Here is a 27,340-nt window from a genome sequence, read left to right on the forward strand (position 1 = left end):
AACCTGGCACCATCCCTACGGTGAAGCAAGGTGGTGGCAGCATCATGTTGTGGTGATGTTTTTTAGCGGCAGGGACTGGGAGACTAGTCCGGATCAAGGGAGAGATGAAGGGCGCAAAGTACAGAGAAATCCTTGATGAAAACCTGCTCCAAAGCGCTCAGGACCTCAGACTGGGGCGAAGGTTCACCTTCCAATAGGACAACGACCCAAAGCACACAGCCAAGACAACACAGGAGTCTCTGAATGTCCTTGAGTGGCCCAGCCAGAGCCCGGACTTGAACCCGATCTAACATCTTTGGAGAGACCTGAAAATAGCTGTGCAGCGACGCTCCCCATCCAATCTGACAGAGCTTGAGAGGATCTGCAGAGAAGAAGGGGAGAAACTCCACACTACAGGTGTGCCAAGCTTGTAGCGTCATACCCAAGAAGACTCAAGGCTGTAATCGCTGCCAAAGGTGCTTCAACAAAGCACTGAGTGAAGGGTCTGAATTGTTATGTAAATGTGATATTTAAGTTTTGATTTCTATTAATTTTGCCCCCAAAATTAAAAAAAATATTTTTGCTCTGTCATTATGGGATATTGTGTGTAGTTTGAGGAGGGAAAAAAACGATTTAATAAATTTTACAATAAGGCTGTAACTTAACAAAATGTGGAAAAAGTCAAGGGGTCTGAATACTTTCAAAATGTGCTGTAAAATGCATCTGATTTTTCCACACATCTCTTAACATTATCTTTATGAGTAACCTTGTAGTATACTTTTCCACAGGAACATTTACACCCACCGCTTGGGGTGGAAGCTTTTTCTAACCTTCAGCTATACAGGTCAAATACTCTCACCTTATTTTGAGCAGCTCAGGCCAACCAGTCTGCTCCTGAAAGCACATTACAACATGACTGGCATTCCTTGCAGAGGTTTGGCTCAGGTTTTCCCAGTAGGGGATTAAGTAAGGCTGCCAAAGCTCCTTATTTACTTTATGAACCCTGAATAGATCAGAGGTTGGTCGCAGTCCAGGCACAATGTCTGTCATACGCTTGCTTGCTCCTCTGTAGTGAAAATAAAGTGGACTTTATATGACCATGGATGAGGTCAATTAAATGTGAACTTTTATCAACTCAGGGATGATGTATAGCAGGGTTCCCCAACTGGCAGCCCGAGGGCCAAATAGTTTTATTTGTCTCCCCAAGTTTTGGCCAGCATCCCGGAGTTGCCTCTATACTGTTGACGTTGAGACTCGTGTTTTGCGGGTACTATTTAATGATACTGCCATTTGAGGACTTGTTAGGTGTATATTTCTCAAACTAGACATTCTAATGTACTTGTCTTCTTGCTCAGTTGTGCACCGTGGCCTCCCACTCCTCTTTCTATTCTGGTTAGAGCCAGTTTGCACTGTTCTGTGAAGGGAGTATTACACAGCGTTGTATGAGATCTTCAGGAAATTTCTAAGTGACCCCAAACTTTTGAACGGTAATGTACATAGGTATGACTTTTATTAGTAAAAATATATTTTTGATTAAACAAACAAATTCACACAAAATTGACTGAACAATGAGATGCCAGTTTTAAAACCTGAATTATCAAACTTGGTAACTTACAGAGCTGCTTCTCTACAGGCGTATCGTAAGCATCCCATCATTGTAGGCTTTGGAGCATCTACACTGTCATCGTATCACATAACCACTTTATCAAATGTTTGATGGGCAGGAGATGCATGCCGGTGTGTATAAAATAAACCGGAAGCATAATTTCACTCATAACTTCATTCATACACTGCTCAAGCATCCAGCATAGCAGGCTGAATTCACAGTATGAGCGTACCAGTTCCACCTGACGCCTGGCTAAAGTATGCACTCTGTTAGGCCTTGCCACAAGAAAATACCACTGTTACTTCGTATGTAAAGTGTAGCTTGCTGGTAAAAATAGTCAATCACATTGTACATTGAACTTCGAATAGGCAGAAAGTAGTGTTGTGTTGGAGAACACCTAAAGTGAGACCGATTCAAAACCAGAGCAAATTGAGTCCAAGTCAAGACCAAGACCGGAAGGGGACAAGGGGTCCGAGACAGAGTCAAGACCGAGACCAGAAAAAAGCAAGTCTAATTCAGGACAATGATTGTAATTTTGTCAAATCACCACCATAATAAGAGTTCTAAATGTCCAGTATTTCTGGGTTCATATTTCAGAACAACATATTTATACATTCAGATAAAATAAATGCATGCTGAGGGAAAATAGAGACACTCTAGAAATTATTATTAGCCCAAACACAGTGGGAAACAACGAGGGCCTTCTAAGCCTTCAAAGAAGGGCTAAGGATTTATAAAATAATAATTAGAATTATGTTTTCAGTGATGATTAAATCACGTCAGTTTTGGTTGGAAAGAAAAGGGTTAATACTGAAGAGAAAAAAAGATCTAATCAGGATTTGTCTTTGGTGGTCTCAGGGGAGATAAATCTGGAGACCACATACTCCAGACCACATATTCAGTGTCTCAGTCTTGTTTCGGATACATTTTTACTCGGCCTTGACTCAGTCTTGGACAATGAGGACTCGCAATTTCTTCCCGAGACCAGCCAAGACCAGCTGAGTAAAAAACGAAATTATCAGCTTTCACTCAGTCAGCACATAAAACCGCTTGGCCAGGCCAAATATATACACTCCTTTCTTGAAACATGAATATCTTATCGCCTATTGAAACCTAATCAAATCAAAGTTTGTCACGTGCGCCGATTACAACAGGTGTAGACCTTACAGTGAAATGCTTACTTACAGGCACTAACCAATAGTGCAAAAAAGGTATTAGGCGAACAATAGGTCAGTAAAGAAATAAAACAATGTTAATGTTAAGGACAGTAATGTTACGAGTAAAGTAGGAAGCTCAGGTTTCTATAGGAGTTAAGATTTTAATGTTTCAATAAAGGAGTGTATATATTTGGCCTGGCGAAGCGGTTTCATGCGCTGACTGAATGGAAGCTGATAATTATTTTACTCAGCTGGGAAGAAATTATGAGTCTCCACTGTCCCAGACTGAGTCAAGACCGAGTAAAAATGTATCCGAGACAAGACCGAGACACTCAATATGTGGTCTAGAGTATGTGGTCTCCAGACTGGTTTGGAGTACTACACCAGTGGCAGAAAGGGCTTTCCGGTTTCAGTCCCTAATCCCTTACACCCCATGTTACCGAAGGGTTTGTATTTTGTGTTAACTCAGCAGCATAGACATTCCTCGCAATGGTGACTCTTACACAGTGCAATGTTACTCGTTTCAGGAAACTAGGCGTAAGTCGCGCGTCACAACTTCACAGGAGAGGCATTTGAACATATTTTTTTTATTTTTATAACAATGCAGTTTTTGGCAGAAATGCCTTCTGGAACATGTGAACGTTCATGTGCCTTAAAAACAAACTTGTATGCCATCTTTAAATACAAACAAAATTGTTATATTACGAGCCTAGTTGGTTTAGCCACAGAAAAAGCGAGGAACCTTCCCGCTAGCCATGATTGGCTGAGATAATGGATGTGCTGGACATGCCGAGAGATAAGTTCAGATTGGTCTGCCATGTAGCACGCTTCTGTCTATAACATAAGCTGATCAGTATATGTAGGTAATCCTTTCTAATGCTGATTTTTTGAAAAATGTCATGAAGAACTGCACAAATGTTGCTAAGGCTCTCCACTTTCTGGAGGACCGAGTTTTGAAATCAGTGGAATGACCGGTGGAAGCAGAGTATGATAGCTAAGGAGATTTAGGCGTATGATTGCAAATGTGTAGGCGGTCGAAAAGAGAACACATAAGGCTGTTGTTTAACCTGTTGGGTCTAGGGGGCAGCATTTGCACGTCTGGATAAAAAAAATGTACCCGATTTAATCTGGTTACTAATCCTACCCAGTAACTAGAATATGCATATACTTATTATATATGGATAGAAAACACTCTAAAGTTTCCAAAACTGTTTGAATGGTGTCTGTGAGTATAACAGAACTCATTTGGCAGGCAAAACCCTGAGACATTTTCTGACAGGAAGTGGATACCTGATGTGTTGTATTGACTTTAAACCTATCCCATTGAAAAACACAGGGGTTTAGGAATATTTTGGCACTTCCTATTGCTTCCACTAGATGTCACCAGCCTTTACAAAGTGTTTTGAGTCTTCTGGAGGGAGATCTGACCGAACAAGAGCCATGGAACGGTGATGTCCCATTAGACACCTGGCGCGCTAGTTCATGTTGGGTACCCTCGTTCCAATACGTTATAAAAGAGTATGCATTCGTCCACCTTGAATATTATTCATGTTCTGGTTAAAAAAGGCCCTAATGATTTATGCTATACAACGTTTGACATGTTTGAACGAACGGAAATATATTTTTTCCCCTCGTTCATGACGAGAAGTCCGGCTGGCTTACATCATGTGCTAACGAGACGGAGATTTTTGGACATAAATGATGAGCTTTTTTGAACAAAACTACATTCGTTATGGACCTGTGATACCTGGAAGTGACATCTGATGAAGAGAATCAAAGGTAATGGATTATTTACATAGTATTTTCGATTTTAGATCTCCCCAACATGACGTCTAGTCTGTATCGCAACGCGTATTTTTCTGGGCGCAGTGCTCAGATTATTGCAAAGTGTGATTTCCCAGTAAGGTTATTTTTAAATCTGGCAAGTTGATTGCGTTCAAGAGATGTAAATCTATAATTCTTTAAATGACAATATAATATTTTACCAATGTTTTCTAATTTTAATTATTTAATTTCTGACGTTGACTTGACTGCCGGTTATTGGAGGGAAACGATTTCCTCAACATCAATGCCATAGTAAAACGCTGTTTTTGGATATAAATATGAACTTGATAGAACTAAAAATGCATGCATTGTCTAACATAATGTCCTAGGAGTGTCATCTGATGGAGATTGTAAAAGGTTAGTGCATCATTTTAGCTGGTTTTATGGTTTTGGTGACCCTGTCTTTGACTTGACAAAACATTACACACAACTCTTGTAAATGTACTGTCCTAACATACTCTAAATTTATGCTTTCGCCGTAAAACCTTTTTGAAATCGTAAAACGTGGTTAGATTAAGGAGATGTTTATCTTTCAAATGGTGTAACATAGTTGTATTTTTGAAAAATTTGAATTTTGACATTTATTTGGATTCAAATTTGCCGCTCTTGAAATGCACCTGCTGTTGATGGAGTGCACCACGGGTGGCACGCTAGCGTCCCACCTAGCCCCAAGAGGTTATTAAAGCACCTGTCTGGATTACATCTTCAAACTAAGGGCAAGCATGGCATCCGTGACAGAGATGGAGAAACGTTCCTCCATGTAGCTAGCTACATTTTCAGATATATTTTGTCAGAAAGTCATTTTCATTGCAAGTTAAAGCTCACTGTTAGCTAGCTAACGTTAGCTGGCTGGCTGGCTCGCAAGTTAATGTTACTTGTATGATCTGTGTAGTAATGTTATTCATATCTCAGAGCCATTTGTATTGCTAGTTATAGCCTAATGTTAGCTAGCTAGCTAACATTGAACCCAGATAGTTGGTTAGCTTTATCTACCTATAGATTCATGCAGGGTAGTAACGTTATGAGTTGGGATTATGGTTAATTGTTTAGCTAGCTAGCTACATGTCTAAACAAAAGACTCCACTATTCAAGTAATCATTTCACTGTACCGTTTACACCTTCTAACAAGCTAGAAACTAACCAAAAACATTGTTTAGAAAGTTGCTTTTAATTTTTAAACAGATGGTTTTATTGGTGTTAATACGCACCAGTTATGCTATTTTGGACCCCCAGGCTGCTGATGTCATGCAGCCTGTCATTTTTTTGTTAATAATTTTTCATAACGACAACAACAAGTTTGATGTCGGACGACAATAGAATGTTCATGATGTCACTGTGACAACTGTATACAGACATGTCGATAGAAGTAGTATAAACCAGCCTTTAGTTTTTAAATCTTTTGTTGTACACTACCATACTCACTGTTTAGCACATTGCCTCACACGTGAAAGAGATGGGTGGGGCTAAGTCTTAAGAGGGTGTGAACAATGCTGAATGGGTGTAGAATAAGAAGAGCTCTCCATGTAGGTGTACCAAACATTCAAGGGCCATTTTCTCAAAAGTGGGGTTACAAGTTTTTCAACTTTCAAAGCAGAATTACTTTCCCATTTGTTCCTCAACTGCAGTGTATGATATACAATTTTTCTAGCTGTGAGTCTACGGAGTCACAAATATACTTTCTTTACATGAGGCTCAGATCTCACTGTCATTTCTCTGTGTCCTCATAAGAGGTTAAATAGGGTAAAAACATGAGCTGTTACAGTAGATACCTGTCATCAATCAGTTTCTACCGAGGAATGCGTCCCAGGAATAAAATACATCTGACGTGTTGGCACGTAGGGAAACAGAGCTGTACGGAGACAATCAACTGTTTCCACATTTTGGCCTCTGAGCACAGAGGAGGGAATGCCCTTGGGTGACAGAGACTCCACTCAACCACCCTGCTCGCACTCAGAAATGGTTTTTATCCCCTCAGTTTCCAGGAATCAATAACAACAATGGTCTCCAGCCGCTATCACTGGTTAGCTGGGAGGATGGCAGCTGATTTCCGTCGATCTCTTCTTTCTAAAGGGCCCCACCACACCCAGTGGTGATTCCAGGATGTCTGGATGGCTGGAGAAAGGCCTGGGCCGCATGCCGTTGCCTGCCATCACATTCCCACCACCGCCACCACTGTCCTCCTCCATCCCAGGCTGCATCCTACCAGAAGCTGAGAGCAGCCATATGTCGGAGTGTGCATTGGCCACTGTGTGGCGTCGGACTCCTCCCACCTTCTCCAGGTAGGATTCCCCCTCCTGCTCCACTAGGGGAGCCAGAGAGGAGGAGTCTGAGGCATGATGATGAGTAACAGTGATCTCTGGTTGTGCCGCCCCTCTTAACCTGGAAAGTGGTGCACGGCATTCTAGGGATATAGGAAGAAGAAGAGGAAAACACCTGTTTGAGTATTTCTCTGCTATTGTTTGAAAGTAATACAGTCGACTCCTGATGAGTATGCATTGGATAAATGCAATGCAATGTAGTTCACCAGTCCTAATTCAAGAACAATTGTTAAAGGCCCAGTAGTCAAAATTATGTTTGTTTCCAGTGTTTTTCTATCATATTGTACAACACCTGATGAAACTAACAGTGCTAAATATTTTTTTATTTCCTGATACAGTGACTTCAGGAAGTATTCCTGAATTCATCTCCCAGTGTCTGGTGGAAAGCAGACTCAACCAGATTTTCCTCTAGGATTTTGCCTGTGCTTAGCTCTATTCTATTTATTTTTCATCCGGAAAAACATAACAATTACAAGCACACCCATAACATGATTCAGCTACTGTACCACTATGCTTGAAATATGGAGAGTGGTACTCAATAATGTGTTGTATTGGATTTGTCTCAAACATAACACTTTGTATTCAGGACAGAAAGTGCTTTATCACATTTTTTGCAGTATTACCTTAGTGCCTTGTATCAAACAGCATGCATGTTTTGGAATATTTTTTATTCTGTATAAGCTTCCTTCTTTTCACTTTGTCAATTAGGTTAGTTTTGTGAAGTAAGTACAATGTTGTTGATCCATCCTCAGTTTTCTCCTATCACAGCCATTAAACTCTGTAAATGTTTTAAAGTCACCATTGGTATCATGGTGAAATCCCTGAGCGGTTTCGTTCCTCTCCGGCAACGGAGTTAGGAAGGACGCCTGTATCTTTGTAGTGACCGGTTGTATTTATACACCATCCAAAGTGTAACTAATAACTTCACCATGCTCAAAGGGAAATCCATTTATTATTACCCATCTACCAATAGGTGCCCTTCTTTGCGAAGCATTGGAAAAACCTCCCTGGTCTTTGTTGTTGAGTCTGTGTTTGAAATTCACTGCTCGACTGAGAGACCTTACAGATAATTGTATGTGTGGGGTACAGAGTCATTCAAAATTCATTTTAAAGTCCATGCAACTTACTATGTGACTCAATAAGCATATGTTTACTCCTGCACTTACTTAGTCTTGCCATAACAAAGGGGTTGAATACTTATTGACTCAAGACATTTCAGCTTTCATTTTTAATTAATTTGTAAAAATGTCAAAAAACATTATTCCACTTAGACATTATGGGGTATTGTGTGTAGGCCAGTGCCAAAAAATCTCAATTTAAACACAACAAAATGTTGAGAAAGTCAAGGGGTGTGAATACTGTAGTTGCTGGCACTGTAGTTGCTGGTTGAAAATACAATTTACACAGGACCTTTTAATCAGCAGGTTTGCATGGGCGGGAGTTTTGGCATTCCATTGTGACATCACCATGCTGTAAATTGGTTAATAGACCAATAACAAAGCGAGTTCCAAACCTCTCTGCAATAACAGCTGGTTTTCCCTTCCCCACTCAGACCACTCCCAAAAGCTATTTTTGCCCATTTTAATGGAAATCTATTACAGTAAGGTACTTAATTGTTACCTTGAAATTATTTGATATTGATATAAAAACTGTTGCATTGGGCCTTTAATTACTCTGGGATATCTGCATGCTCTAGTTTAGTGCATGATGTCACGACCATCCCAATCATCGAAACAACTACACTGGGGAAGGGGAGTAAGAGTGCAATACAGAAAGTGTATGTGCTAGCCAGTTCCAGGCCAGTGGGATAAGAAATGTGATCAAATGCAGATTTGCAGGCTCTGGTGATGTTTTTTAAGTGGTTTATGTGATTTGTCATGCCATAGAAGCCTAGTTAGGGTTTTCAAGGCTTATTTCCCCTCAGAGCCTGGGGGCCACCATAAAGGGATCACACATTCTCCTTCTTATTAAAAGAACTGGTCAAATTACTGTTAATGCTTCTTTTGAAAACAAGTACTATTTTACTCTTTTATTAATTGTTCATTATTGTTCAAAATACAATATGATTAGGGAAGAAAAAAAAGCACTTCATCTTACTACAAAAAGTGGGACCAAAGCTTATACTATGCTTTGTTGTGACCCAGGCCACTCACCTACGAAGCAGTTGGTGTTGCTAACGTGGAGGATGTTCCCCAGGTAAGGCGAGATGACTGTCTCGACCAATCCCTCTAGCTGATAGTACTCTTGACTGGGCCCGTTAGACTCATGGGTGCCCTGTGGATAGATACAATGACAGAAACATGGACAGATACACTGTGAGTAAGCATGGGACGGTGCTCAACACAGACAGTTGACACAGAGGCCTCACTTTGAACCCGATTGCATTAACTTCATATTACGATGTGAGATAATGTTATGTTCATTTGCCACAGAGCCAGGCTCTGATTTGCCATGTAGTACTTCAGCTTTCACTGCAACTGACCCACAGGGGTTTAGAAGCTACATGTACTAACTATTATTATTCTACTATATGTGGTGACAATTGTCACATAAAGTGTCTACATGTCCAGATTACAATGACTGCTGTAGAAGTAAGCTTACCTGCAGAATCAGCAGCATTTGTGTGATGGCTGGGGGGACTGTGGCAATGGGCAGTAGGTCTTCTAGGGAGAGCTTCAACAGGACCAGGTCTCTGAAGCCCAGTAGAGCCATCTGTCTGACGGTAAGCTCCTGACCCTGCACTCACAGAAAAAAAACACACATAAACTAATGATGTTCATGAGGGATGAAATTAGATGGAAACATTACAGTAAAGGGCTAGGAGGACTTCAAGATGCCAAATAAACGAAAGAGTATGGCAAAAAGCAGAAGCTGTAATTGAGAGAGGGAAGGAGAGAGAGAAAAAGAGGTCTGGCCCTACACTGACAGGGGCAGGAGAGGATTGTCCCTATCTGGCTGTGTGCAGTAGAATGAGCAGCCAGTTTTGGAATTAAGCCAGGACGGCAGGATTAATAACACCCCTACTGTATAAACCAAGTGCCATGGGATTTGTACTGATCACTGAGGGTCAGGCAGTCGGTTTAAAGTCTCAGCGAAAGGACGGGCTGTATGTTGGCAGTACCTGAACAGGATAGAATATAGCCTGGAGCGTGGGCAAGATCCCAGTGAAGAACCTGACCCACATCTCGGACAGGATAAGGAGTTGACTGTCATCTGAGGAGAATGGGAGGGACAAATGAACCACCATTAGATGACACTGTGACAAATGGAACAGATCTAAGTCCTTTCACAGAGCCTTCGTTCCCTGAGTCTGAAAGCATTGGACAGGTGGAAAGCAATATGGCACTTGGATAAGGATTTTTACTATTGAATTGCTATTACACATAACGCTTTGATGCTACAAAAGACCGAATCGAGGTGGTCAGTCACAAATAATCTCTCTTTGCATGAGGCTCAGATCTCACTCTCATTCCTCTGTGTCCTTATGAGAGGTTTAATAGGGTAAAAACACAAGCGGTTACAGTAGAGACCTGTCATCAATCAGTTCCAACCGAGGAATGCCTCCCAAGAATAAGAACTTGGGAAAATACCCTGATCATCTCGCTGTGAGCAAAGTAACTTCCTTAAATGCAAACTAGCCAAATTGTTTGCAATGTTTCATGGCGCAGATGGTACACTTACCCTCATATAGTCTAATCTTCTCCAGAATATGTGACAGGCCTTTGGTCAAGAGTTGATTCTAGGACAAATTGTAAGAAAGAAAGATTAAATGTTAGAAACGTATGTTTTTAAATTCAAGGAAACAGTAACAGTTTGAAGTTTTCTTACATGGCTGAGGCCAATGACTCTATTAAAATCGACATGAGGGACATCTGGTGTGCAAATGAAATGCATCTCACATGCCAGTTGGTGTAAGGTTGCGGAAAGGAGGTGTTCATTTGTGTCCTATCCAAAACACGTAGAAAAGGGGATATTTATAACCAACGTTCAGAATGAACAGGTTTCAACCCCTTTAAAATAATCAGTTCTATGCTGACTGAATAATGGATCAACAAATGCACAGAAAAGCACTAAGCAAAAGAAAATCTGCTCATTGCATATAGAGGAGCTGGTAAATCAATGTGTTGTGTAACACCTCAACTGACACTGCAATGGAACACACACTTCCACTTCTGATTGAGGCTTGATGGATTCAAAAAAGTAATTTGACCATTGCTCAACTCAGTGCCCCACACTCAGAGCCCCACCTGTTTAGCCTGTTTTGCATGTTATTTTGGCATGAATACGTGTCACATATAAGTTTGCAAAAAAAAAAATCATTGAGTTAATAAAGCCACATACAAACATGTTCTCTTTTTTGCTTTCTTGAGTAAGGCAACTCCAAAATGCAGGTGTTCAGCCTAGCTCAGTGCTTTCTGTGGTGGTGGGGCAGCCAGCGGAATATACGGAGTGTAGGGGTTGGTAATGTTCTCTAGTTGCGCCGTGATTGGCTCAGTGTTGTTACTTTTGGGGACACTACGTCACCACAAAATCTACAGGGAGAGCTCGAAAATTCAAGCCCCTTGGGCGCTGCCATAGAGTTACATTAGAAGTGCCCATCCAAGAAGGCTCAAGGTCATTGGCCACAGATAAAAAGACGTCAAATCCTGTTATATCTACAGTAGCTTTGATTGGACTGATTATGTCAACATCATACTTTCAAAATCTTAGCTAGTAAGCTAGCAGTCATCATCATGGATGAAGTCGACAATCCACTGGCAAATCCTTTTCAATCCTTGCCATATGAAGAAAAATTATGAAGATAATTTATAGATTAAACGTATTGGTGCTCATCGGCCGTTGGACAGAAACATTACATAACACATTGGAAATTGAACATTCAACAATGAGTGGTTTGGAAGGAATCAGTGGCTAACTGCAAGCATTGCAAAGCAATCACTAGCCTGCTATTCAGTGGAGTGGGTGTGTGGTCCAAGTCTGGGTTTAAGGATCTCTTTTCCAAGCTTAAAAGGATAAACATTCAACATTGGCAATTCTGTCAATTCAGCATGACTTCTGCCACGTTCAAAACAACTGGAAACTCGTAACTGGGAAATCTCAGACTTCAGTGAGTTCAAGACAACTGTGACCTCGGGAAAAAAACTAGCTCTGACTGGGAAAATACATTTTGAATGGTCTTCCAACTCGGAATTCAGAGTCGGGAACTCAAGCCTCTTTCTAGAGCTACGAACTGAAGATCACTGACGTCATGATTCAACCTTTACAGAGTTCCCAGTTGTCTTGAAAGCACCATAAATCCAGAGAATGCCAGACTTTGATGACAAAGTTTGATGACAAAATTTGCCCACGAAGGTCCGCCGCGCCACTTCCTGTTCAAAGGAGTACAGCACAACAAGGTGAGTCAAAAAATGTATTGTATGCTGCTTCAGAAATTATGTAATATGCCATGGAGATATGTACACTGTAGCTAAGAAAGTAATACTGAGTTGTTGTGTTGTAATTTGAAATACTTGCTACACCAGAAGTTAATGGTTATATGTAGGAGGAATGTATATGGTGGGGTCAATTGAGGGCGGATAAGAGCCATGGGCCTGGGAAGTTACTAAGTAAGGCAAAAGACAATCACATGGTTGCGGTCACTGATAAGGGTGGATAGCTGTGGATTAGTGAGGAATGGGGGGGCCGAGGTCAGGTCAGGTCACATGAAGGAGGAAGGAACAGTTTATTACCCACATCACTTAACTGCCTGCCTAGCAACAAAGATGTAGTGTTTAGAGAAAAGGAGGAGACTCCGCCTAAAGGGGTGTATAAATACTTGTGCTGGTGGAACCATGTCTTTGTCTTTGCAGCTGTTTGACCCATTTGGTGGATAAACTTGGTTTGAGCTTTGACTAGTTGTCTGTTAGTTTTTCACTCTGTTTGTCAGAGCCTAACAAAGTGTATGTTGTGTAGTAAGCCGTTACATGCCCATGTGCCTCACCCTAATAATTTGGTCCCTTTTCCCCTCATAATTTAGCCTACTGTTCTGACTTGGTGGTGCATGTAGCCTATAGCCTGTTTTAAAGAAATGTAATCATTGAATATTGTAAGAGCTTTCATTGTCTGCATATGCGCCCCCTTATTTATCCTACGGTTCTGACTTGGTGTACAGTGAGAATACCGTAAGAATGGCCCATGTTCTGAATTCTATCGCTGTACATTTCAAAAGTGCTGAACAAATAGTTATATTGACTACGTCCGTCCTAGCTCGCTCGTTAATGTCTTAATCGAAATTACGGATTGCCTCTCATCCACTCGTCGTCCCAGTATGCCATAATTTGTACATCTCAATTGTCAGTAGAAACCACATTTGCTTAAGCAAGTCAGCCACATCAGCTATATTTTTTAAAGGCAGTAAATGAGGCTGAATTACATTTTAGTCATTTAGCAGACGCTCTTATCCAGAACGACTTACAGTAGTGAATACATTTCATAAATATTTGTTTATTTTTAATTGTTTCCGTACTGGTCCCCCGTGGGAATCGAACCAACAACCCTGGCGTTGCAAACACCATGCTCTACCAACTGAGCCACACGGGACCACTGTTTCGCTAAAAGACAAGGCTCCGCTGATAGCCAGGTGTAGCAGTGGTAAGGTGTTGAGACTGCTGTTGGGACTGCGCTGTTGGGACAGCTTTAAGTAGGCCCTAACAGTTTGTGGGCACCGTTTGTCACCGTTATAGTGCACTTCATGTGATGTTTAGTGTTGTGTTGTGTAAGTGTAGTGTAGTGGCTTTGCTGGCATGCATCTCCATTTTTGGGGGGAGTTTGCCCCACCAAGATTTACATGCTAAAATCGCCACTGGCTCAACTGGTATTTTAGGACAAATAATTAAGACAGCAATCTAAATTCAGTTTATTAACCTGTTGGGGCTAGGGGGCAGTATTTGCACGGCTGGATAAAAAAATGTACCCGATTTAATCTGGTTACTAATCCTACCCAGTAACTAGAATATGCATATACTTATTATATATGGATAGAAAACACCCTAAAGTTTCTAAAACTGTTTGAATGGTGTCTGTGAGTATAACAGAACTCATTTGGCAGGCAAAACCCTGAGACATTTTCTGACAGGAAGTGGATACCTGATGTGTTGTATTACCTTTAAACCTATGCCATTGAAAAACACAGGGGCTGAGGAATATTTTGGAACTTCCTATTGCTTCCACTAGATGTCACCAGCCTTTACAAAGTGTTTTGAGTCTTCTGGAGGGAAATCTGACCGAACAAGAGCCATGGAACGATGATGGCCCATTAGACACCTGGCGCGCGAGTTCATGTTGGGTACCCTCGTTCCAATACGTTATAAAAGAGAATGCATTCGTCCAACTTGAATATTATTCATGTTCTGGTTAAAAATAATGATTTATGCTATACAACGTTTGACATGTTTGAACGAACGTAAATATATTTTTTCCCCTCGTTCATGAAGTGAAGGCCGGCGGGCTTAGATCATGTGCTAACAAGACGGAGATTTTTGGACATAAATGATGAGCTTTTTTGAACAAAACTACATTCGTTATGGACCTGTGATACCTGGAAGTGACATCTGATGAAGAGAATCAAAGGTAATGGATTATTTACATAGTATTTTCGATTTTAGATCTCCCCAACATGACGGCTAGTCTGTATCGCAACGCGTATTTTTATGGGCGCAGTGCTCAGATTATTGCAAAGTGTGATTTCCCAGTAAGGTTATTTTTAAATCTGGCAAGTTGATTGCGTTCAAGAGATGTAAATCTATAATTCTTTAAATGACAATATAATATTTTACCAATGTTTTCTAATTTTAATTATTTAATTTGTGGTGCTGACTTGAATGCCGGTTATTGGAGGGAAACGATTTCCTGAACATCAACGCCACAGTAAAACGCTGTTTTTGGATATAAATATGAACTTGATAGAACTAAAAATGCATGCATTGTCTAACACAATGTCCTAGGAGTGTCATCTGTTGGAGATTGTAAAAGGTTAGTGCATCATTTTAGCTGATTTATGGTTTTGGTGACGCCTGTCTTTGAATTGGCACAACATTACACACAACTCTTGTAAATGTACTGTCCTAACATACTCTAAATTTATGCTTTCGCCGTAAAACCTTTTTGAAATCGTAAAACGTGGTTAGATTAAGGAGATGTTTATCTTTCAAAGGGTGTAAAATAGTTGTATGTTTGAAAAATTTGAATTTTGACATTTATTTGGATTCAAATTTGCCGCTCTTGAAATGCACCTGCTGTTGATGGAGTGCACCACGGGTGGGACGCTTGCGTCCCACCTAGCCCATAGAGGTTAAAACACCAAAACACTTTTCACTTCAATTGAAAAATAAATAAATATATGAATGACTTATTATTACTACTACATTTGACACATGTATATGATTTTCCAGGTACCTTGGCTCTTGACACTCACCCAGACTGTTTTTAAATTCTTCTTATTGAGGCATTTTCCTAAAACACCTTACAAACACATTTGACTGGAAAGTTTGAAAGGGTCTTTTGGAATGAATGGGGCAAAAATCCTTACTTACAAACCTGATATGGCTATTAAGTCCCTAAATAAACGACATATGTACCTACATCTGCATTATATTAAGCAAACTATTCCTTTGATCATTTTGGGTGGTGAATCTACAGTACATGCAAGGGGAAAGAGCATACCTGGAAGTATTCTGTGATGAACGAGCCCAACTCGGTCTTGAGGAGCCATCTAAAAGGACACAGAACAATGGGACACTAGCTAATAATGTGAAAGAAAAACATTGATTTAAAACTCACTTTATAAAAGTATTGACATACAGCAGTGCCCTAAATCAAAGGGGGTGTAAACATTTTGATGTCTCCTTTCCTTTATGTTGATTCCACTAAGGCCTTATCTGGGTTACAAGAACAAAACAAGGAGGACCCTATCTCCAAAGCTTCCTGCAGTGTGCGGTGAAGTCACAAAGCTCTTACAGGATCTAGACTGTCAATTCAACCTTACCTGATGCTCTCATTGAGGGTGTAAAGCTCATTAGCTTGCAACGCTCCACCCTGGAACACTTTTATCACGGCTGTTTGGACGCTAAGGGACAGAAACACAGGGTCAGGTCAGAGCTCATAGGTCAGAGGGCATAGGTGAGGGAGCCTCAACTGCCTGGCAAATGGGAAGCTCTGGCTGAGATCAACAGGACCGTATTTAAACTTTTCTGAAAGATGGCTGATTGTGATAGATGGTGATTAGGTTGCCTCATTTTGTCTAATAAGTCAATCATACACTGAGTATACCAAACATTCGGGAACACCTTCCTAATATTGAGTTGCATCCCTTTGCCCTTAGAAAAGCCTCAATTCGTGTTGGCATGGACTCTACAAGGTGTCAAAAGCGTTCCACAGGGATGCTGTCCTATGTTGACTCCAATGCTTCCCACAGTTGTGTCAAGTTGGCTGAATGTTCTTTGGGTGGTGGACCATTCTTGATACACACGGGAAACTGTTGAGCGTGAAAAACCCAGCAGCGTTGCAGTTCTTGACACAAACTGGTGCGCATGGCACCTACCATAACCCGTTCAAAGGCACTTAAATATTTTGTCTTGCCTAGGGTTGCAAAGGCTCGTAAACTTTCCGGTAAATTTCCTGAATTTTTCCATAGGAAGTTAAGCACGGGAATTTGGGGAATTTTGCTTAAATTCATTTAAAAAAAATAATTCACTTATTACAGTGAACCTTTTTTGTGGGATACACATAAGGCAATTCGAGGTATTGTGGCATATTTTGGTTAAACTATCCCCAATTCAATGGAATTGCAACCTTCTGCATTCACAGTGCATTCTTCCATCACATGTGCAGTGCACTCTTATATCACATGTACAGCTGATTCTCAAGATCTTGCACACTAATGAGATGCTACTGAGCCCACACTACTACACTGTCTGAGCCAAGAACTACATGCTTTCTGGTAAGTTTTGATTACACTACTGGCTGGGGTGAATATATTTTATATGACATGCATAATATTTTTGTTAACTAGTAAATAGTAGCCTACAGCAGTGTGTTTAAATAATTTCTAACTTAACACTTTCTGCTAGTTAGTTTTTGTTTCCGTGTGGGTTTTAGCTTGCTTGAGCCTAACTGAGGAGTGTTAATTCACCTATTTCCATACATGTTTCATTTTAAAACATGTATCTTACAAAGGAGTTGTTTAATCTAACTACTTAACTATTTATCTGTACATGGAATTGTATTCGGTTTTTTTATCATTTTTTTCTCATCTTTACAGGAAAATGCCACGGGCATTATCTGATATGTGGAGACATTTCACTGCAGCTAATGTAGAAGGAAAAGCTGTGTACATTTGCAAATACTGTGCCAAATCATATGTGAACAATGCAACAAAGATGCAGAATCATCTGGCCAAAAAGTGTGCATAAAGTTCCCTCAGCGCTCACAACAAGCAACCTCTGACAAAAGTCCCACTACTTCTATTCGAGGTGAAAATGATGAATCAGACACCTTATCGATAGCAACAGCTCATGGTCCTCCTGGAATCAGAAGTTTGTTTGACTCAATGGAGGAACGTAGTCAGAGAAATGCTGATGAATGTCATGCTCGAGCCGTGTATGCAACTGGTTTACCTCTGATGCTCACAGGTAATGTGGTGAATCGCATCTCTGCATGTCTGGCAGACATATCAGTGTGGATGACGGATCACCACCTCAAGCTGAACCTCGGCAAGACGGAGCTGCTCTTCCTCCCGGGGAAGGACTGCCCTTTCCATGATCTCGCCATCACGGTGGTCAACTCCATTGTGTCCTCCTCCCAGAGTGCTAAGAGCCTCGGCGTGACCCTGGACAACACCCTGTCGTTCTCCGCTAACATCAAGGCGGTGACCCGATCCTGTAGGTTCATGCTATACAACATTCACAGAGTACGACCCTTCCTTACACAGGAAGCGGCGCAGGTCCTAATCCAGGCACTTGTCGTCTCCCGTCTGGATTACTGCAACTCCCTGTTGGCGGGGCTCCCTGCCTGTGCCATTAAACCCCTACAACTCATCCAGAACGCCGCAGCCCGTCTGGTGTTCAACCTTCCCAAGTTCTCTCATGTCACCCCGCTCCTCCGCACACTCCACTGGCTTCCAGTTGAAGCTCACATCTGCTACAAGACCATGGTGCTTGCCTACGGAGCTGTGAGGGGAACGGCACCTCCGTACCTTCAGGCTCTGATCAGGCCCTACACCCAAACAAGGGCACTGCGTTCATCCACCTCTGGCCTGCTGGCCCTCCTACCTCTACGGAAGCACAGTTCCCGCTCAGCCCAGTCAAAACTGTTTGCTGCCCTGGCACCCCAATGGTGGAACAAGCTCCCTCACGACGCCAGGACAGCGGAGTCAATCACCACCTTCCGTAGACACCTGAAACCCCACCTCTTTAAGGAATACCTGGGATAGGATATAGTAATCCTTCTAACCCCCCCCCCCCAAAAAAAAAGATAGTACATATATATATATATATGTACTATTGTAAAGTGGTTGTTCCACTGGATATCATAAGGTGAATGCACCAATTTGTAAGTCGCTCTGGATAAGAGCATCTGCTAAATGACATAAATGTAAAATGTAATGTGTATTGGAAGAGATTTCTGATTGTTCTTCACCCAGCATACACCCCTCCAACCAGACATGCTTTATCTACTCATTTGCTGGATGCAGAGTTCAACAGAGTTCAAGTGAAGGTCAAGCAAATCATAGAGAAAGCAGACTGTACTGCAATCATCTCTGATGGGTGGTTGAATGTTTGAGGGCAAGGAATAATGAACTACATCATCTCCACCCCTCAACCAGTATTCTTCAAGAGCACAGACACAAGGGACAACAGACACACCCGGTCTCTACATTGCAGATGAGCTGAAGGAAGTCATCAATGAGCTTGGACCAGAGAAGGTATTTGCACTGGTGACAGACAATGCTGCGAACATGAATGCTGCTTGGTCTAAAGTTGAGTCCTACCCTTACATCACACCCATTGGCTGTGCTGCTCATGCATCTCTACAAGAGAGCTAAGGAAATGGTTAGGTATGTGAAGGGTCATCAAGTTATAGCAGCAATCTACCTCACCAAGCAAAGTGAGAAGAATAAGAGCACCACATTGAAGCTGCCCAGCAACACCCATTGGGGTCGTGTTGTCATCATGTTTGACAGTCTCCTGGAGGGGAAGGAGTCTCTCCAAGAAATGGCCATACCACAGTCTGCCGATATGGACAGCCCCATCGAGAGTATCCTCCTGGATGATGTATTTTGGGAGAGAGTGGTAAGCAGCCTGAAACTTCTGAAACCTATAGCAGTAGCCAATGCACGGATTGAGGGAGACAATGTCATCCTGTCTGATGTTCAGACTCTGCATGCAAATGTAAGAAAATAAATCCGTACTGCCCAGCCCACTTTTGCTCCAAGCAGAGGAAACTGCAGTTCTGAAATACATCAAAAAGCATGAAGACTTCTGCCTGAAGCCCATACATGTTGGACCCCAAGTATGCTGGCAAGAGCATCCTGTCTGGTGCAGAGATCAACAAGGCCTATGGTGTCATCACTACCATGTCTCGCCACCTTGGCCTGGATGAGGGCAAGGCTCTTGGCAGTCTGGCAAAGTACACTTCCAAGCAAGGGCTTTGGGATGGAGATGCAATATGGCAGTCGTGCCAACATATCTCATCAGCCACCTGGTGGAAGGGATTTTGTGGATCTGAGGCTCTTTCCCCTGTTGCCTCCATCATCCTCCAAATCCCACCAACATCAGCCGCCTCAGAGCGCAACTGGTCCTTGATTGGGAACACACACACACCAAAGCACGCAACAGGCTGACCAATACAAGGGTTGAAAAATTGGTGGCCATCCGTGCAAATTTGAGGCTTTTTGAGTCTGACAACGAGCCATCCTCAACAAGGTTGGAAAGTGACAGTGAAGATGAGGCCTGATGTTCAAGAGGTGGATATTGAGGAGGTCCAGGGAGAAGACATGGAAGCCTGAGAGGAAGACAACCAAAGCTTTAGTTTCTAGACTATCATTTTACAGATGTATGTTGAAAATGTTTTTGGGAGATATGATGGATAATTGGGGATCAATCCATGTCTCAAATGTCTCAAGGTTTAAAAATACTTCTTTAACCTGTCTCCTCCCCTTCATCTACACCAATTGATTTAACAAGTGACATCAATAAGGGATCATATCTTTCACCTGTATTCACCTGTTCTGTCTATGTCATGGAAAGACCAGGTGTCCTTAATGTTATGTATACTCAGTGTATGTCTTGAGTCATGTTAATGACATTTTTTTTTTAAACTTATCTTGATAACAACCCACCGTGGAGAATTAGTGCCCTGCAACATTTCCTGAATATGAATTCTCCAATGTAGGAAAAGAGGTGTGAAGTATGATCCATTTTGCAACAGGGAGGCATGGACATACTGTAAACAGTGAAAACCAGATATCCATTTAAAGCCCCTCTGCAGATATTGTCATAACATGACATAACACATTGTCATAACATGGCCTTGGGGGTTTTCATAAACCTTTTCATTGTGTAGCAAAGCTGTGTAAAGGTACTGTCCAGAATCAACCCCTAGCCCATACCCCCTGGGCACTTTTGTAGAGCTGAAGGAATTAGAAAGGAAAATAGGGCTTGTGAAAACTTTGCATTGGCCTTTTGTTCTAGTTTAGGGCGGTCCACTATCAGATCAAAACAGTGCAGCGTACATTGTGACTTCGGCTCTTCGCTGTGGAGGACTGTGCCGTTCAAGCTGTGGCGGCGGCCGGTGACCATGTGACCAAGGGCACAAACTCCACACCTATGGAAAGACCCCCTGCTTTGGGTGGACAAAGAGCACGCGAAGCGCCTCAGTAGCACCTCTGGGGTTTAGCGGAAGTGACCTCTTAGCAGCCGAAGCGCCCGCTGCCCCATCCGCTTCCCACAAAACATCCTGTCAAATGCTCTATTCACTTCCTGAGAGAAGTGGAGGGGGAGAGCAGCCTGACACATTTCCATACCGAAATAAAGAGTTAGCTTCCGTTTCCGTAGTGAACATGTTCAAAACCGCCAGCTCAACAGTACTATCCTCATTTTTTGCAGATTACGAGTGATGGGGTGGTCAGAGAGGAAAGAGACCATCGCAGGTCTTCCTGCTCCAACCCGTACACTTACTAATATAAACATAACCCACATCCTCTAAAAACTTCCTGGTGGGATTCCAACATTATTTATCCTGTCATTTCCTATCATGTTCTCTTTGGACATTTTAGGGAAATAAAGTGAGGCACAAAGAGATATGATATGTATCAAATCTAACTGCTTCCCATTTCAAAGCAAACCAAAGTCAGTTTAGTATCTAATGGCTGGTATGGACCCTCTGTCAGAGATGTATCAAAAGAGAAACGTGTTTCACACACTCAAACACACACATTTAAAAGCAGTGTTGGACGTGGTTCACACAGATGAGGAGGCTCACCCACCTATTCCAGACGCTGGTGTTGGACAGCTGCTGGCCGACCGAGCTGGCGTGGAAGCAGGCGAGGTCCGTCAGCACGGGCGAGCTCATAAAGCGAGGACGGGGCCTCCGAAAAGATCCCATCATGCACCAGGCCTGCATAAAACACAAGTCAGTGGTTAATAATGGCTATTCAATTAGGTGCAACTAAAAGATCATGACATTGCCGATGAAATAAATAATCCTTTATCCTGCGGTATAGAAGTCTGTGTATGAGCTAGACAGTGCATTTCTGCCTCCAATGCTAAAACCGTTCATTCTACTGAATAGACCGCATGGATGGAAGACTAGGTGTGACATTGTGAAAGTTTCAGAATCAACAGCCACTGGCGTAGATGAAGACTGAAACCAAAATACTTTGGCTACAACACTCACACAAAATGTGTTTGTGTGTGTACAGTAAACCGCTACAGTGAGCGAGTAAGTTCACTAAGCGAAACCGTGTCTGAGGGGGAAGACACAGACACTCGCTCTCACAGCAGGTATGTATGCTTATGTTGTCTCAATACGAGAGAGCCTGTATCATTCCGAAAGCAGCGAGGTGGTGAACCCCCGCTGTGCAGTCATGTCAACTTCCTCTCGTCCATTAGCTTCCTGCCTTACTGCTCTAACCCAAACCTCAGTACTGTTTACAGCACAAACTGTGCCCTAATGAAAGGGCCAACCGCCAAAAGCCTGGGTTGGTTAGGTAAGAGAAGAGTGGCTAAGCTAGGCTACACTAGGCTATAATAAGTGCCTGAGAACAGCAGTTTAATGGGATTCGGCGTTCCGCACAGATATATGGATAGCTTGTGAGCCAGGCCACAAAAATAACGCTGTGTCGAGAGCTTGGTAAACTAAAATGAGATAAGGGACAAGGTGACAGGAGGTGGGCCATCGCACAGCTTTTAGACTCAAGTCACCCACTGACAGAGAGAGCAGGAAGCCCACATGAAGGGGAAGGGAGGGTGGTGAATGCCACCAAATGTTGTAAACAACGCACATGCACTCTTTCCCACGCATTGAAAAGGCACTCATGCACAAGCTGGCCTGGTACATAAACAATCACACACAGACTTGCACAAAACACAAGCTAGCAAACACCTACGGTACACACTTGAGAGAGACATGCACACACAAGCTGGTGAACACACACCGCCGCCCCGCCTGTACCCACCACGTCACCCCATCCCACACACATCTGGGTGTCAGAAAGTATCCCTACCTCCCCAATCTACTCTGTAGAATGAGAGCAGAAGCAACAGCACCCACCACTCCTTTAAAGAGGCGCAATGCCTAATATTCAAGATATGTGGGCCAACCCTTGCTTGCGTGAAAGAATTGGTTAAGACTTACGGATGTGTTATGACCAGCTCAGTTGGGCCTGTCTGTGTACAAATGAATGAGAGAGAAAGAGAGAGAGAGAGAGAGTACGTGACTTATGTACATGTGTCCTCATCAAGCACAGATCCAAAATTAGAAAGAACATTGAAAAGCTGTAAATGAAAAATTATTCTGCACCTCCTTTTTTTCTCTTGCCTTCGTGCTCTGCTCTGCGTCCCCTCCAATGCTGTCCTTTTGTGCACTCCACTGAGGGTAGCCTGGCAACGCTAAATAAGTATTTAGCAATCACCTCTCTCTCTGTTCTCTGTTTGGCAGGCCAGATGAAAATAAACAATAGCATGCTTGTGTGCACCCATCCCGGGTGCTTCCATTTGCCCTGATCCAAGAAGAAATCAGAGTGAGGGTTTGTGGGGAACTCTGCAACATGAGGGCTGGACTATTAGCCACCTGGGTCGCCTTAATTGAGAATAGGGTAGTGGGCACTACGAATGTATACTTTCAAAATGCATCCATAAATACAATGTTTATCACAGATCTGTAGATGACTGGATAGGGGATGGTAGTAGTAGGGCAATTCTATGGTAACAGAATGACACTGAAATACTTTTAAATTGAAAAACAATTATGCCAAACAAAAGCCTTTGATTACAAAGTCAAAGAAACCATACAACACAGAGCTTTCTACTTCTCCATCTCTCATTCTTTTTGAATCAGCACCTGCACTCTATTTCCACAGGCTTGGTATCGCCAACACTGGATGTTACCTTGCCTCTTTGACTAAGTACTTGCAACCTTCAGTGACATTCTAAAGATCTAATTCCTTCCCTAATCAGCAGTAGGAGTTAATAGTGGTAATTATTATCAGCGAGGAGTGTCACACACACAAGCAGGCCTTAGGCTGCAATGACTGTCAGCTTAGCGTCAACCACCGTTACTGTACTTTCCTATAAAGGTGCATCAAACTGCTGCAACTTGGACTCATGGGTAGACGTAACATGGTAAACGTAAATATGTCTCCCGCCACTTGGTATGACATGTTACATTTCGTATGGTATGTATACATTTGTGGAGGTCCATCTTCCATCTCGTATAATATAATATGTCTTCTAGGCAGAGTTGCAAAGAAAGCCATATCTCAGACTGGCCAATAAAAAGAAAAGATTAAGATGGACAAAAGAACACAGACACTGGACAGAGGAACTCTGCCTAGTCGGCCAGCATCCCAGAGTCGCCTCTTCACTGTTGACGTTGAGACTGGTGTTTTGCGGGTACTATTTAATGAAGCTGCAAGTTGAGGACTTGTGAGAGGTCTGTTTCTCAAACTAGACACTCTAATGTACTTGTCCTCTTGCTCAGTTGTGCACCAGGGCCTCCCACTCCTTTTTCTATTCTGGTTAGAGCCAGTTTGCGCTGTTCTGTGAAGGGAGTAGTACACAGCGTTGTACGAGATCGTCAGTTCCTGGGCAATTTCTTGCATTGAATAGCCATCATTTCTCAGAACAAGAACAGACTGATGAGATTCAGAAGAAAGGTCTTTGTTTCTGGACATTTTGAGCCTGTAATCGAAACCACAAATGCTGATGCTCCAGATACACAACTAGTCTAAAGGCCAGTTTTATTGCTTCTTTAATCAGCAGAACCGTTTTCAGCTGTGCTAACATAATTGCAAAAGGGTTTTCTAATGATCAATTAGCCTTTTAAAATGATACACTTGGATTAGCTAACACAACGTGCCATTGGAACACAGGAGTGATGGTTGCTGATAATGGGCCTCTGTACGCATATGTAGATATTCCATAAAGAATCAGCCGTTTCCAACTACAATAGTCATTTACAACATTAAACGTCAGCTTTTTTACATGGCATATATTGCACTTTTACTTTCTTCTCCAACACTGTGTTTTTGCAATATCTAAACCAAATTGAACATGTTTCATTATTTATTTGAGACTAAATTGATTTTATTTATATATTATAATAAGATAAAGTGTTCATTGTTCATTCAGTATTGTTGTAATTGTCATTATTACACATACATACATACATACATACATACATACATACATACATACATACATACATACATACATACATACATACATACATAAAAATCGGACCATTAATCGGTATCGGCATTTTTGGGGTGCTAAATATGACCTTTTTTTATAACAAACATAATATATCATAGTAATTTGGGTGTCCGGGATTTACATTGACTATGTCACTATTAGTCTATGAGAGCAGGCTGAACTACCAAGGAGTAACAGGCAGCATGCTCAGTCCTGCAAAATTCAGATTGGAGATGTTATTCAATGGTTTGACTTCATTTTCTACATATGTGTGCAGTTTTTTGCTGCCATCTTTACGTTCACTGACACACACACACACACACACACACACACACACACACACTCATTTGGGAAGAAACTTCAAGATGGCAAATCAGAATCTCGAGAAGTTGAAAGACAGAAAACATATATTAGAAGTGTGAGTGTCAAAGTGAATATTAATCTTTAGAAGTAGGCTGGGCTAATTTGAATACATTTTGTAAACAAACATATTTTAAACCGTATCTTACCTTTTACAAGCTCACTTCAACTACTCTTCAATTGCCGTGTCTAGCGCACAGCGGCGTCCTTGTGGCGACAATTTCAAATTCGTATATAAAGCATGTGTAGGCTATACCTCTTTGAACTAGCAAATTAGGAAATTCAACCTATTGAAAGGTCCTTGGGTTTTAGTCTCCTCGTCTAAATATTTCAGCCCATAAAGAGTTGCATTAGCTTGAAGGCTATTTGCTACATCTGGTACTTTCTACCTCAAAGTATCGGACGACGCTCGCGCTTACAAGTGTGACTTTCATCAATACACATCTATAGAGTTCGTTCATTCTCTCGTGGTGCCTGCCCCTCCTCCCCGACACCGATTGTTACGGAATACTTAACCGTTTAAATATTCATGAAGTGATCACCGCTCTCTGTAAGCGGAAGCATTATAACGGTTTATTATAGCCTATAATAAAGTTATGTGAGTTGTCGCAGAATTGATAGGGAGTTTTTAGGAAATGGTCGTCTTTAATACAATATTGACTTTCACTAAATTCAACAATAAAAGCATAGGCCTAGATGCTTCACAATAACTGTGTTGGAACTATTGCACACTGCACAGTATACTATTTTGTACCTATCTACTAGCATTGTAATTTGTATAATATGTTATATCAAATTATACTATTCATTACACAAGCCAACTGCAGGCTTCGTCTAGGATTAATGAAGTCAAGTACTGACTTGTCACACATTTAGTGTGAAGAAATGCAATTTTGCCTACCAATATAATTTCAATTTATAGGCCTACAAAAAAAAACATTTCTAAACCCTCCACTATCACCATACATGTTGATGCAACTAGGCCTGCACATATCGTATTTTTACAATCCATTATTATTGTGCAATCCTAAAAGTTAAACATTTAAACTTCAAAGTGTTGTGATTTTGATAAGAGTAAAATGAAACAGGGTAAGATCAATCCATTTTTCCACCCTGACCAAACAATAAATCCCTTGATTCTCTCAAAATAACCTTCTACCTGACATCTACTTGACAGTTTACCATGTCAACGTGAAGTTCCAGACTCTTGAACGTGCTCAAGAAAGTCAAAAACCCCACTGAGGGAATCATCAGGTTGATTGTCAGTCAAGAAAAGGGATCAGGCTAAAATGAATTGGACAGTGCTGATCCTTTATAATCACTTAAGCAAGAGCCTTATTTGTTCTACAGAGGGTCAAACCAGTGCCACATTTTAATAGTTAAGCTACAGGACATAAATGGTGAACACAACATCAAATTAAATTTTATTTGTCACATGCTCCGAATATAAACAGATGTAGACCTTACAGTGAAAAGTAACCAATAATTAAAGAGCAGCAGTAAAATATCTATAGCGAGGCTATATACAGGGGATACGGGTACAGGGTCAATGTGCGGGGGCACTGGTTAGTTGAGGTAGTATGTACATGTACAGTCATGGCCAAAAGTTTTGAAAATGACACAAATATTAATTTCCACAAAGTTTGCTGCTTCAGTGTCTTTAGATATTTTTGTCAGATGTTACTATAGAATACTGAAGTATAATTACAAGCATTTCATAAGTGTCAAAGGCTTTTATTGACAACTACATGAAATTGATGCAAAGAGTTCATATTTGCAGTGTTGACCCTTCTTTTTCAATACCTCTGCAAACCGCCCTGGCATGCTGTCTATTAACTTCTGGGCCACATGCTGACTGATGGCAGCCCATTTTTCCATAATCAATGCTTGGAGTTTGTCAGAATTTGTGGGTTTTTGTTTGTCCACCCGCCTCTTGAGGATTGACCACAAGTTCTCAATGGGATTGTCTGGGGAGTTTCCTGGCCATGGACCCAAAATATCGATGTTTTGTTCCCCGAGCCACTTAGTTATCACTTTTGCCTTATGGCAAGGTGCTCCATCATGCTGGAAAAGGTATTGTTTGTCACCAAACTGTTCCTTGATGGTTGGGAGAAGTTGCTCTCAGAGGATGTGTTGGTACCATTCTTT

The 27,340-nt window shown here is 41.7% G+C and overlaps 1 protein-coding gene across 5 annotated transcripts; it reads right to left on the minus strand.

The window, feature by feature from the left end:
• Positions 1-1,470: 1,470 nt before the first annotated feature.
• prr5l (proline rich 5 like) lies at positions 1,471-25,658 on the minus strand. 5 transcript variants are annotated; one of them, XM_014123844.3, is made up of 11 exons: positions 25,342-25,657; positions 22,941-23,029; positions 22,776-22,807; positions 21,406-21,536; positions 15,907-15,987; positions 15,585-15,633; positions 10,566-10,623; positions 10,006-10,097; positions 9,486-9,620; positions 9,038-9,158; positions 1,471-6,967 (listed from the first exon to the last, which is right to left on the minus strand). In XM_014123844.3, exons 4-11 carry the CDS (start codon positions 21,525-21,527, stop codon positions 6,588-6,590), a joined length of 1,038 nt encoding a protein of 345 aa, XP_013979319.1. In that variant the 5' UTR covers positions 21,528-21,536; positions 22,776-22,807; positions 22,941-23,029; positions 25,342-25,657; the 3' UTR covers positions 1,471-6,587. The 5 variants fall into 5 exon arrangements, with proteins under 5 accessions (XP_013979319.1, XP_013979318.1, XP_013979317.1 ...); XM_014123843.3 differs by having other exon boundaries at positions 22,941-23,067; XM_014123842.3 differs by having other exon boundaries at positions 22,941-23,139.
• Between the last annotated feature and the right edge of the window lie 1,682 nt (positions 25,659-27,340).

The sequence above is a fragment of the Salmo salar genome, chromosome 10 (assembly GCF_965601325.2).
Source record: "Salmo salar chromosome 10, fSalSal1, whole genome shotgun sequence".
NCBI classification, from domain to species: Eukaryota; Metazoa; Chordata; class Actinopteri; order Salmoniformes; family Salmonidae; genus Salmo; species Salmo salar.

Excerpts from the sequence above, each read along its gene's own strand:
- prr5l (XM_014123845.3), bottom strand. The coding sequence starts at position 21,527 with ATGATGGGATCTTTTCGGAGGCCCCGTCCTCGCTTTATGAGCTCGCCC. Across the intron at positions 10,624-15,584 it reads TCATCACAGAATACTTCCAG|AATCAACTCTTGACCAAAGG; the intron begins GTATGCTCTTTC and ends AATTTGTCCTAG. Across the intron at positions 9,621-10,005 it reads CTATATTCTATCCTGTTCAG|GGTCAGGAGCTTACCGTCAG; the intron begins GTACTGCCAACA and ends CTGTGAGTGCAG.